The sequence below is a fragment of the Marmota monax genome, unplaced genomic scaffold (assembly GCF_021218885.2).
Source record: "Marmota monax isolate L192 unplaced genomic scaffold, Marmota_monax_Labrador192_F-V1.1 WCK01_AAM20220418_F8-fsc00060, whole genome shotgun sequence".
Lineage (NCBI taxonomy): Eukaryota > Metazoa > Chordata > Mammalia > Rodentia > Sciuridae > Marmota > Marmota monax.
In genome coordinates this window covers 9,074,305-9,086,877 of record NW_026692826.1, presented here as the reverse complement: position 1 = coordinate 9,086,877, position 12,573 = coordinate 9,074,305, and the positions used below count along the sequence as shown (strand labels likewise).

At 51.7% G+C, this 12,573-nt stretch overlaps 1 protein-coding gene across 8 annotated transcripts in view; it reads right to left on the bottom strand.

The window, feature by feature from the left end:
- The window catches only part of Znf236 (zinc finger protein 236), a 97,953-nt gene that overhangs the window by 15,831 nt on the left and 69,549 nt on the right, over positions 1-12,573 (bottom strand). For all 8 annotated transcript variants that reach the window (XR_006852460.2, XR_006852462.2, XR_006852463.2 and 5 more), the window contains one exon: positions 85-216. Coding sequence is in view for 5 of the 8 variants with exons in the window: in XM_046448595.2 (XP_046304551.1) it covers positions 85-216 (132 nt within the window). In the remaining 3 variants the exon portion in view is untranslated. The remainder of the gene's footprint in view (positions 1-84; positions 217-12,573) is intronic.

The following is a 12,573-nucleotide window of genomic DNA, read 5'->3' as shown; positions in this document are numbered from 1 at the left end:
TCACGGACGCATGCCCCCTCAAGGTCAGCCCAACCACATGGGCCAGCCCGAGGTCCGTGCATGTGGATAAAAGGACACGCATACCTGGTAGGCAATCTCTTCACATGTGCCTGATGAAGACTGTGGGGTGTGGCTCACCAGTATGACTTGCGGTGAGCCCGCTCCACCTTGGCCCGAGAGAGATGGATCCGTGAGTAGCGCCGGGAACTGCTGACCCTGGCAAAGAATTGTTTTAACTTTAGAAGAATTGGTATTATTTTATTACTCATTCAGACCACTACCAAACAAGCAGAAATTCAAAAGACCTTTCACGGTGCAGCCACTGTGGAAAGAAGACTCACCAGACAACACAGCCATCGCAAAGAAAGAAACCTAGTCCACTGGACTCCTGTGGACAGAGGTCACGGCAGCACTGGGACAGCCAAAGAGGGAACACAGTGCAGACGCCACCAACTGGGGAACGCACGGACGCGTAAAGGCATATATGTGGTGGTGACAGTTTGGGGTGACAATGTTCCCCAGAGGCTCATGGACTGCATGAGGGCTTGGTCCCCAGTGCAGCAACGTTCCAAAGTAGAGCTTAGGGAGCAGCTGGATCACAGGGATCTCCTCTCTCCCCACTGAGGGGTTCTTAAGCAAATGGGCTCCTGGGAGGTGGTGGGCACTGCTGCCCCTCCGCCTCACTCTGTTTCCCAGCTGGGATGCAGTGAGCAGCTGTGCTTCACCCTGCCCACAATGTCCATCACCAGCACGGGGACCTGAAAGTCAAAAGAAACCTGCCTTCTGTGAGTGCCTTTCCCAGGTGTGCTGTGGCAGTGACGGAGCGTAACACAGGGGTCTCTCCACAGAACGGAACGTCACCGGGCAGTAAAAAGACACGGAGCAACATGGAAGAACCTGGAAACCATGCAAACTGAAGAAGAGCGCCACACAAGCCTGCCTGCCCTAGGATTCCACAAGTGATCAACAGGTAGAAACGGAGGAGCCAATGGCTACCAGGGGAGAGGGCTAGGAGAGGGCTGGGAGCCTGGCAGGGAGAGCAGGGCGCGAAGGACAGTGCACCAGGATGCTGGGGGGTGGGAAGTGTTCTCCACCTAGACCAGTGACGATGCCCACGTGTGCTGCTCCCTGTCGAGGGGCATCCCAACTGGTTGCCGAGAGGATCTACTACACACAGATGAGCAGTGAGCATCCCGACACCTATGTCTTTGGAACCTGGGCAGATTTCTTCTTCTAAACCAGATCTTCGTAACTATGAGTTGACGGGGTACAGTGTGTGACACAGGAGTGTGAGAACAGAATGTGCAATGATCAAGGGGAGACATCCTGTTTCCTCCTCCTGAGAATCCTAGAATTCCCCTCTCCCAGTGCTTGATGACCCAGGCCCACATGTCACCTCAGGTGACACAGGGCATTCTTTTTCATGGTGACACGGTGGAATTCAGCTAGGCAAAAGCTGTCCGTTATATAAGTGGGTAGACCCAGTGGAATGCCAGTAATACTGCAATTTAAGTACTGACTAACAACCTACACAAAAAAATGGATGTTCCTTTGTTTTAAGAAAAAGATTCAATTTTGCTATTGTACACAAAATGGCTGAGTCTCTGTGAAACCAGCACCTTTAGCTATGAGACTGTGGAAAGAAGACTCACCAGATAACACAGCCATCACAAAGAGATAGTTGTGGGGAAGAACACTACAGCAGGCAACAGCAGCTGGAATGGCCCCAAGCACTAAATACCTGACTGACATAGTAACCCAGGGAGCCTGAATGTCCTCACACACTGCACATGTCTGACTGACACAGTAACCCAGGGCAGCCTGAATGTCCTCACACACTGCACATGTCTGACTGACACAGTAACCCAGGGAGCCTGAATATCCTCACACACTGCACATGTCTGACTGACACAGTAACCCAGGGCAGCCTGAATGTCCTCACACACTGCACATGTCTGACTGACACAGTAACCCAGGGCAGCCTGAATGTCCTCACACACTGCACATGTCTGACTGACACAGTAACCCAGGGCAGCCTGAATGTCCTCACACACTGCACATGTCTGACTGACACAGTAACTCAGGACAGCCTGAATGTCCTCACACTGCACATGTCTGACTGACACAGTAACTCAGGGCAGCCTGAATATCCTCACACACTGCACATGTCTGACTGACACAGTAACCCAGGGCAGCCTGAATGTCCTCACACACTGCACATGTCTGACTGACATAGTAACTCAGGGCAGCCTGAATGTCCTCACACACTGCACATGTCTGACTGACACAGTAACCCAGGGCAGCCTGAATGTCCTCACACACTGCACATGTCTGACTGACACAGTAACCCAGGGAGCCTGAATATCCTCACACACTGCACATGTCTGACTGACACAGTAACCCAGGGCAGCCTGAATGTCCTCACACACTGCACATGTCTGACTGACACAGTAACCCAGGGCAGCCTGAATGTCCTCACACACTGCACATGTCTGACTGACACAGTAACCCAGGGCAGCCTGAATGTCCTCACACACTGCACATGTCTGACTGACACAGTAACCCAGGACAGCCTGAATGTCCTCACACACTGCACATGTCTGACTGACACAGTAACCCAGGGCAGCCTGAATGTCCTCACACACTGCACATGTCTGACTGACACAGTAACCCAGGGCAGCCTGAATGTCCTCACACACTGCACATGTCTGACTGACACAGTAACCCAGGGCAGCCTGAATGTCCTCACACACTGCACATGTCTGACTGACACAGTAACCCAGGGCAGCCTGAATGTCCTCACACACTGCACATGTCTGACTGACACAGTAACCCAGGGCAGCCTGAATGTCCTCACACACTGCACATGTCTGACTGACACAGTAACCCAGGACAGACTGAATGTCCTCACACACTGCACATGTCTGACTGACACAGTAACCCAGGGAGCCTGAATGTCCTCACACACTGCACATGTCTGACTGACACAGTAACCCAGGGAGCCTGAATGTCCTCACACACTGCACATGTCTGACTGACACAGTAACTCAGGGCAGCCTGAATGTCCTCACACACTGACCATGTCTGACTGACACAGTAACCCAGGGCAGCCTGAATGTCCTCACACACTGACCATGTCTGACTGACATAGTAACCCAGGGAGCCTGAATGTCCTCACACACTGCACATGTCTGACTGACACAGTAACTCAGGACAGCCTGAATGTCCTCACACACTGCACATGTCTGACTGACACAGTAACTCAGGACAGCCTGAATGTCCTCACACACTGCACATGTCTGACTGACACAGTAACTCAGGGCAGCCTGAATATCCTCACACACTGCACATGTCTGACTGACACAGTAACTCAGGGCAGCCTGAATGTCCTCACACACTGCACATGTCTGACTGACACAGTAACTCAGGGCAGCCTGAATGTCCTCACACTGCACATGTCTGACTGACACAGTAACCTAGGGCAGCCTGAATGTCCTCACACACTGCACATGTCTGACTGACACAGTAACCCAGGGCAGCCTGAATGTCCTCACACTGTATATGTCTGACTGACACAGTAACCCAGGGCAGCCTGAATGTCCTCACACACTGCACATGTCTGACTGACACAGTAACCCAGGGCAGCCTGAATGTCCTCACACACTGCACATGTCTGACTGACACAGTAACCCAGGGCAGCCTGAATGTCCTCACACACTGCACATGTCTGACTGACACAGTAACTCAGGGCAGCCTGAATGTCCTCACACACTGCACATGTCTGACTGACATAGTAACCCAGGGCAGCCTGAATGTCCTCACACACTGCACATGTCTGACTGACACAGTAACCCAGGACAGCCTGAATGTCCTCACACACTGCACATGTCTGACTGACACAGTAACCCAGGGCAGCCTGAATGTCCTCACACACTGACCATGTCTGACTGACACAGTAACCCAGGGCAGCCTGAATGTCCTCACACTGCACATGTCTGACTGACACAGTAACTCAGGACAGCCTGAATGTCCTCACACACTGCACATGTCTGACTGACACAGTAACCCAGGGCAGCCTGAATGTCCTCACACACTGACCATGTAAGACTGACACAGTAACTCAGGACAGCCTGAATGTCCTCACACACTGCACATGTCTGACTGACACAGTAACTCAGGACAGCCTGAATGTCCTCACACACTGCACATGTCTGACTGACACAGTAACCCAGGACAGCCTGAATGTCCTCACACACTGCACATGTCTGACTGACACAGTAACCCAGGGCAGCCTGAATGTCCTCACACACTGCACATGTCTGACTGACACAGTAACCCAGGGCAGCCTGAATGTCCTCACACACTGCACATGTCTGACTGACACAGTAACTCAGGACAGCCTGAATGTCCTCACACTGCACATGTCTGACTGACACAGTAACCCAGGGAGCCTGAATGTCCTCACACACTGCACATGTCTGACTGACACAGTAACTCAGGACAGCCTGAATGTCCTCACACACTGCACATGTCTGACTGACACAGTAACCCAGGACAGCCTGAATGTCCTCACACACTGCACATGTCTGACTGACACAGTAACTCAGGACAGCCTGAATGTCCTCACACTGCACATGTCTGACTGACACAGTAACCCAGGGCAGCCTGAATGTCCTCACACACTGCACATGCCTGACTGACACAGTAACCCAGGGCAGCCTGAATGTCCTCACACACTGCACATGTCTGACTGACACAGTAACCCAGGGCAGCCTGAATATCCTCACACACTGCACATGTCTGACTGACACAGTAACCCAGGGCAGCCTGAATGTCCTCACACACTGCACATGTCTGATTGACACAGTAACTCAGGACAGCCTGAATGTCCTCACACTGCACATGTCTGACTGACACAGTAACCCAGGGAGCCTGAATGTCCTCACACACTGCACATGTCTGACTGACACAGTAACTCAGGACAGCCTGAATGTCCTCACACACTGCACATGTCTGACTGACACAGTAACCCAGGACAGCCTGAATGTCCTCACACACTGCACATGTCTGACTGACACAGTAACTCAGGACAGCCTGAATGTCCTCACACTGCACATGTCTGACTGACACAGTAACCCAGGGCAGCCTGAATGTCCTCACACACTGCACATGTCTGACTGACACAGTAACCCAGGGCAGCCTGAATGTCCTCACACACTGCACATGTCTGACTGACACAGTAACCCAGGGCAGCCTGAATGTCCTCACACACTGCACATGCCTGACTGACACAGTAACCCAGGGCAGCCTGAATGTCCTCACACACTGCACATGTCTGACTGACACAGTAACCCAGGGCAGCCTGAATGTCCTCACACACTGCACATGTCTGACTGACACAGTAACCCAGGGCAGCCTGAATGTCCTCACACACTGACCATGTCTGACTGACACAGTAACTCAGGACAGCCTGAATGTCCTCACACACTGCACATGTCTGACTGACACAGTAACCCAGGGAGCCTGAATGTCCTCACACACTGCACATGTCTGACTGACATAGTAACTCAGGACAGCCTGAATGTCCTCACACACTGCACATGTCTGACTGACATAGTAACCCAGGACAGCCTGAATGTCCTCACACACTGCACATGTCTGACTGACACAGTAACCCAGGGAGCCTGAATGTCCTCACACTGCACATGTCTGACTGACACAGTAACCCAGGGCAGCCTGAATGTCCTCACACACTGCACATGTCTGACTGACATAGTAACAAAGGGCAGCCTGAATGTCCTCACACACTGCACATGTCTGACTGACACAGTAACCCAGGACAGCCTGAATGTCCTCACACACTGCACATGTCTGACTGACACAGTAACCCAGGGCAGCCTGAATGTCCTCACACACTGACCATGTCTGACTGACACAGTAACCCAGGGCAGCCTGAATGTCCTCACACTGCACATGTCTGACTGACACAGTAACTCAGGACAGCCTGAATGTCCTCACACACTGCACATGTCTGACTGACACAGTAACCCAGGGCAGCCTGAATGTCCTCACACACTGCACATGTCTGACTGACACAGTAACTCAGGACAGCCTGAATGTCCTCACACACTGCACATGTCTGACTGACACAGTAACTCAGGACAGCCTGAATGTCCTCACACACTGCACATGTCTGACTGACACAGTAACCCAGGACAGCCAGAATGTCCTCACACACTGCATATGTCTGACTGACACAGTAACCCAGGGCAGCCTGAATGTCCTCACACACTGCACATGTCTGACTGACACAGTAACCCAGGGCAGCCTGAATGTCCTCACACACTGCACATGTCTGACTGACACAGTAACCCAGGACAGCCTGAATGTCCTCACACACTGCACATGCCTGACTGACACAGTAACCCAGGGAGCCTGAATGTCCTCACACACTGCACATGTCTGACTGACACAGTAACCCAGGGCAGCCTGAATATCCTCACACACTGCACATGTCTGACTGACACAGTAACCCAGGGAGCCTGAATGTCCTCACACACTGCACATGTCTGACTGACACAGTAACCCAGGGCAGCCTGAATATCCTCACACACTGCACATGTCTGACTGACACAGTAACCCAGGGCAGCCTGAATGTCCTCACACACTGCACATGTCTGACTGACACAGTAACCCAGGGCAGCCTGAATGTCCTCACACACTGCACATGTCTGACTGACACAGTAACCCAGGGCAGCCTGAATGTCCTCACACACTGCACATGTATGACTGACACAGTAACCCAGGGCAGCCTGAATGTCCTCACACACTGCACATGCCTGACTGACACAGTAACCCAGGGCAGCCTGAATGTCCTCACACACTGCACATGTCTGACTGACACAGTAACTCAGGACAGCCTGAATGTCCTCACACTGCACATGTCTGACTGACACAGTAACCCAGGGAGCCTGAATGTCCTCACACACTGCACATGTCTGACTGACACAGTAACTCAGGACAGCCTGAATGTCCTCACACACTGCACATGTCTGACTGACACAGTAACCCAGGACAGCCTGAATGTCCTCACACACTGCACATGTCTGACTGACACAGTAACTCAGGACACCCTGAATGTCCTCACACTGCACATGTCTGACTGACACAGTAATCCAGGGCAGCCTGAATGTCCTCACACACTGCACATGTCTGACTGACACAGTAACCCAGGGCAGCCTGAATGTCCTCACACACTGCACATGTCTGACTGACACAGTAACCCAGGGCAGCCTGAATGTCCTCACACACTGCACATGTCTCACTGACACAGTAACTCAGGACAGCCTGAATGTCCTCACACACTGCACATGTCTGACTGACACAGTAACCCAGGACAGCCTGAATGTCCTCACACACTGCACATGTCTGACTGACACAGTAACCCAGGGCAGCCTGAATGTCCTCACACACTGCACATGTCTGTCTGACATAGTAACTCAGGGCAGCCTGAATGTCCTCACACACTGCACATGTCTGACTGACACAGTAACCCAGGGAGCCTGAATGTCCTCACACACTGCACATGTCTGACTGACATAGTAACCCAGGGCAGCCTGAATGTCCTCACACACTGCACATGTCTGACTGACACAGTAACCCAGGGCAGCCTGAATATCCTCACACACTGCACATGTCTGACTGACACAGTAACCCAGGGCAGCCTGAATGTCCTCACACACTGCACATGTCTGATTGACACAGTAACTCAGGACAGCCTGAATGTCCTCACACTGCACATGTCTGACTGACACAGTAACCCAGGGAGCCTGAATGTCCTCACACACTGCACATGTCTGACTGACTCAGTAACTCAGGACAGCCTGAATGTCCTCACACACTGCACATGTCTGACTGACACAGTAACCCAGGACAGCCTGAATGTCCTCACACACTGCACATGTCTGACTGACACAGTAACCCAGGGCAGCCTGAATGTCCTCACACTGCACATGTCTGACTGACACAGTAACCCAGGGCAGCCTGAATGTCCTCACACACTGCACATGTCTGACTGACACAGTAACCCAGGGCAGCCTGAATGTCCTCACACACTGCACATGTCTGACTGACACAGTAACTCAGGACAGCCTGAATGTCCTCACACACTGCACATGTCTGACTGACACAGTAACCCAGGACAGCCTGAATGTCCTCACACACTGCACATGTCTGACTGACACAGTAACCCAGGGCAGCCTGAATGTCCTCACACACTGCACATGTCTGACTGACATAGTAACTCAGGGCAGCCTGAATGTCCTCACACACTGCACATGTCTGACTGACACAGTAACCCAGGGAGCCTGAATGTCCTCACACACTGCACATGTCTGACTGACATAGTAACCCAGGGCAGCCTGAATGTCCTCACACACTGCACATGTCTGACTGACACAGTAACCCAGGGCAGCCTGAATATCCTCACACACTGCACATGTCTGACTGACACAGTAACCCAGGGCAGCCTGAATGTCCTCACACACTGCACATGTCTGATTGACACAGTAACTCAGGACAGCCTGAATGTCCTCACACTGCACATGTCTGACTGACACAGTAACCCAGGGAGCCTGAATGTCCTCACACACTGCACATGTCTGACTGACTCAGTAACTCAGGACAGCCTGAATGTCCTCACACACTGCACATGTCTGACTGACACAGTAACCCAGGACAGCCTGAATGTCCTCACACACTGCACATGTCTGACTGACACAGTAACTCAGGACAGCCTGAATGTCCTCACACTGCACATGTCTGACTGACACAGTAACCCAGGGCAGCCTGAATGTCCTCACACACTGCACATGTCTGACTGACACAGTAACCCAGGGCAGCCTGAATGTCCTCACACACTGCACATGTCTGACTGACACAGTAACCCAGGGCAGCCTGAATGTCCTCACACACTGACCATGTCTGACTGACACAGTAACCCAGGGCAGCCTGAATGTCCTCACACTGCACATGTCTGACTGACACAGTAACTCAGGACAGCCTGAATGTCCTCACACACTGCACATGTCTGACTGACACAGTAACCCAGGGCAGCCTGAATGTCCTCACACACTGCACATGTATGACTGACACAGTAACCCAGGACAGCCTGAATGTCCTCACACACTGCACATGCCTGACTGACACAGTAACCCAGGGAGCCTGAATGTCCTCACACACTGCACATGTCTGACTGACACAGTAACCCAGGGCAGCCTGAATATCCTCACACACTGCACATGTCTGACTGACACAGTAACCCAGGGAGCCTGAATGTCCTCACACACTGCACATGTCTGACTGACACAGTAACCCAGGGCAGCCTGAATATCCTCACACACTGCACATGTCTGACTGACACAGTAACCCAGGGCAGCCTGAATGTCCTCACACACTGCACATGTCTGACTGACACAGTAACCCAGGGCAGCCTGAATGTCCTCACACACTGCACATGTCTGACTGACACAGTAACCCAGGGCAGCCTGAATGTCCTCACACACTGCACATGTATGACTGACACAGTAACCCAGGGCAGCCTGAATGTCCTCACACACTGCACATGCCTGACTGACACAGTAACCCAGGGCAGCCTGAATGTCCTCACACACTGCACATGTCTGACTGACACAGTAACTCAGGACAGCCTGAATGTCCTCACACTGCACATGTCTGACTGACACAGTAACCCAGGGAGCCTGAATGTCCTCACACACTGCACATGTCTGACTGACACAGTAACTCAGGACAGCCTGAATGTCCTCACACACTGCACATGTCTGACTGACACAGTAACCCAGGACAGCCTGAATGTCCTCACACACTGCACATGTCTGACTGACACAGTAACTCAGGACAGCCTGAATGTCCTCACACTGCACATGTCTGACTGACACAGTAACCCAGGGCAGCCTGAATGTCCTCACACACTGCACATGTCTGACTGACACAGTAACCCAGGGCAGCCTGAATGTCCTCACACACTGCACATGTCTGACTGACACAGTAACCCAGGGCAGCCTGAATGTCCTCACACACTGCACATGTCTGACTGACACAGTAACTCAGGACAGCCTGAATGTCCTCACACACTGCACATGTCTGACTGACACAGTAACTCAGGGCAGCCTGAATATCCTCACACACTGCACATGTCTGACTGACACAGTAACCCAGGGCAGCCTGAATGTCCTCACACACTGCACATGTCTGACTGACATAGTAACTCAGGGCAGCCTGAATGTCCTCACACACTGCACATGTCTGACTGACACAGTAACCCAGGGAGCCTGAATGTCCTCACACACTGCACATGTCTGACTGACACAGTAACCCAGGGCAGCCTGAATGTCCTCACACACTGCACATGTCTGACTGACACAGTAACCCAGGGCAGCCTGAATGTCCTCACACACTGCACATGTCTGACTGACACAGTAACTCAGGACAGCCTGAATGTCCTCACACTGCACATGTCTGACTGACACAGTAACCCAGGGAGCCTGAATGTCCTCACACACTGCACATGTCTGACTGACACAGTAACTCAGGACAGCCTGAATGTCCTCACACACTGCACATGTCTGACTGACACAGTAACCCAGGACAGCCTGAATGTCCTCACACACTGCACATGTCTGACTGACACAGTAACTCAGGACAGCCTGAATGTCCTCACACTGCACATGTCTGACTGACACAGTAACCCAGGGCAGCCTGAATGTCCTCACACACTGCACATGTCTGACTGACACAGTAACCCAGGGCAGCCTGAATGTCCTCACACACTGCACATGTCTGACTGACACAGTAACCCAGGGCAGCCTGAATGTCCTCACACACTGCACATGTCTGACTGACACAGTAACCCAGGACAGCCTGAATGTCTGACATCAATCTCAGTCTAGACGCCATGGGTGCATGCCCATATTGCTAGCAGCTTGGGAACTGAGGCAGGAGTATCACAAGTTCATCGCAAGCTTCAGCATCTTAGGGAGGGTCTAAGTAACTCAGCGACACCCTGTTCTGATTAAAAAAAAAAAAAAAAAAAGGCTTTGATGTCGCTGGATGGTTAATTGCCTCTGGGTCAATTCCTAGTCCAAAAATAAATAAATAAATAAACTCCCTCTATACATCTATGAATTTTAACAGGCCGAGGTGGTAAAGCACCCAGGGAGGTCTCTGGCTCCTGCCACTCAGGTAAGTGCTTGCTCCCTGTGTTCAGTAGCTGAGCCTCTCAGCAGCGGTGACAGGAAGTGGGGAAAGTGCAAGGGGAAGAGAGCCGGCCTCAGCTGGCGTTTAAATACTCCATCTGTGGAAGACCAGCTTCTCTTCTCACAGGAAAGACACTGCCTACGGCAGGTACCAGAACAGACCGACTCCTGCAAAGGCTCTTCAGTGATTCCAGAAAGAGAAGCTTCCTAAATGGATTGGGGTCCTTTCCCACAGGTGTCTTTTTACAAAGCCGACGGAGGCATCTGGGCTATCTCCACAGTCAGTCTGGCTGGTACGTGGGCATGGACTAAGTCCTGTGTTCACCGCCCTGCAGGGGCACGCGCTGAGCAGTGCTGCTCTCACACGGCCCACAGCAATGACACTTCCCTTGGTATCTGTGGCTCACTGCAGCTACCACCTGCCTATCGTATTTGAAAAATGGTGTCAAACTGGACTTGTTAATTCAGGTTCTTTAATCAAAGGCAAGATAAAAAATGAAAACCTGCTGGGCAGAAGTTCTGGGGTACACTGGAATCACTGTTGGGTCATAAACTGAAATACTCCCAGCCTGAAGCTGAGGCATCCAGCATTCACAGGGGAAAAGTCATGATTCCTTTTGGATTGTAATGACAAAATCGTAGACATAAAACACACATTAGCAGTAGTCAGGGATAAAGAAGGGTGAGTAGCTATAAAAGGGCAGCACGAGGGGTCCGGAGTGGACCATCTGCCCCACTCCGTGGTGATGACACCAGGCTGCAGCACGTGCCTGCATTTTGCTATCTTTCCAAGATACCACCATGCGGGGAGGAGGAGGAAAGGGCACAGAGGCCCCCACTCCTAGTTACTGCAATGCTGGAGAGCCCACAATCCCCTAAAAACAGAAGCTTTTACAAAGAAACACAATGTCATTTACTGGCTGCTTATTTGTGTTTTAATTGCAAATAGTAACTATTTTTAACACAAATGCCCCAAATAAAAAATCTAGAGTCCGGTAAATTCTACACTTGAGAACCCACATGTCTCACGTGAACCCACTTAGATGGTATCACCCAAAAGTCCTGTTGGTGGATACTGTTACTTACACTCTACTTATTTCTTTTCTATACTTAGTCTCTACTTAGGGAGAAACGACAGGACTCTGTGCTCCCCACATGCACAGGAACTTCCCACAGGCGCATGCAAGCCCAATACCTGCGCCCACAATAGTTGCAGGGAGGCTTGGTGCTGGACAGCCTGGCTGCTGCACCTGAGCCAGAGGAGGCCACCGAACCCACTAGGGGCTGGCGAGACCCAGGA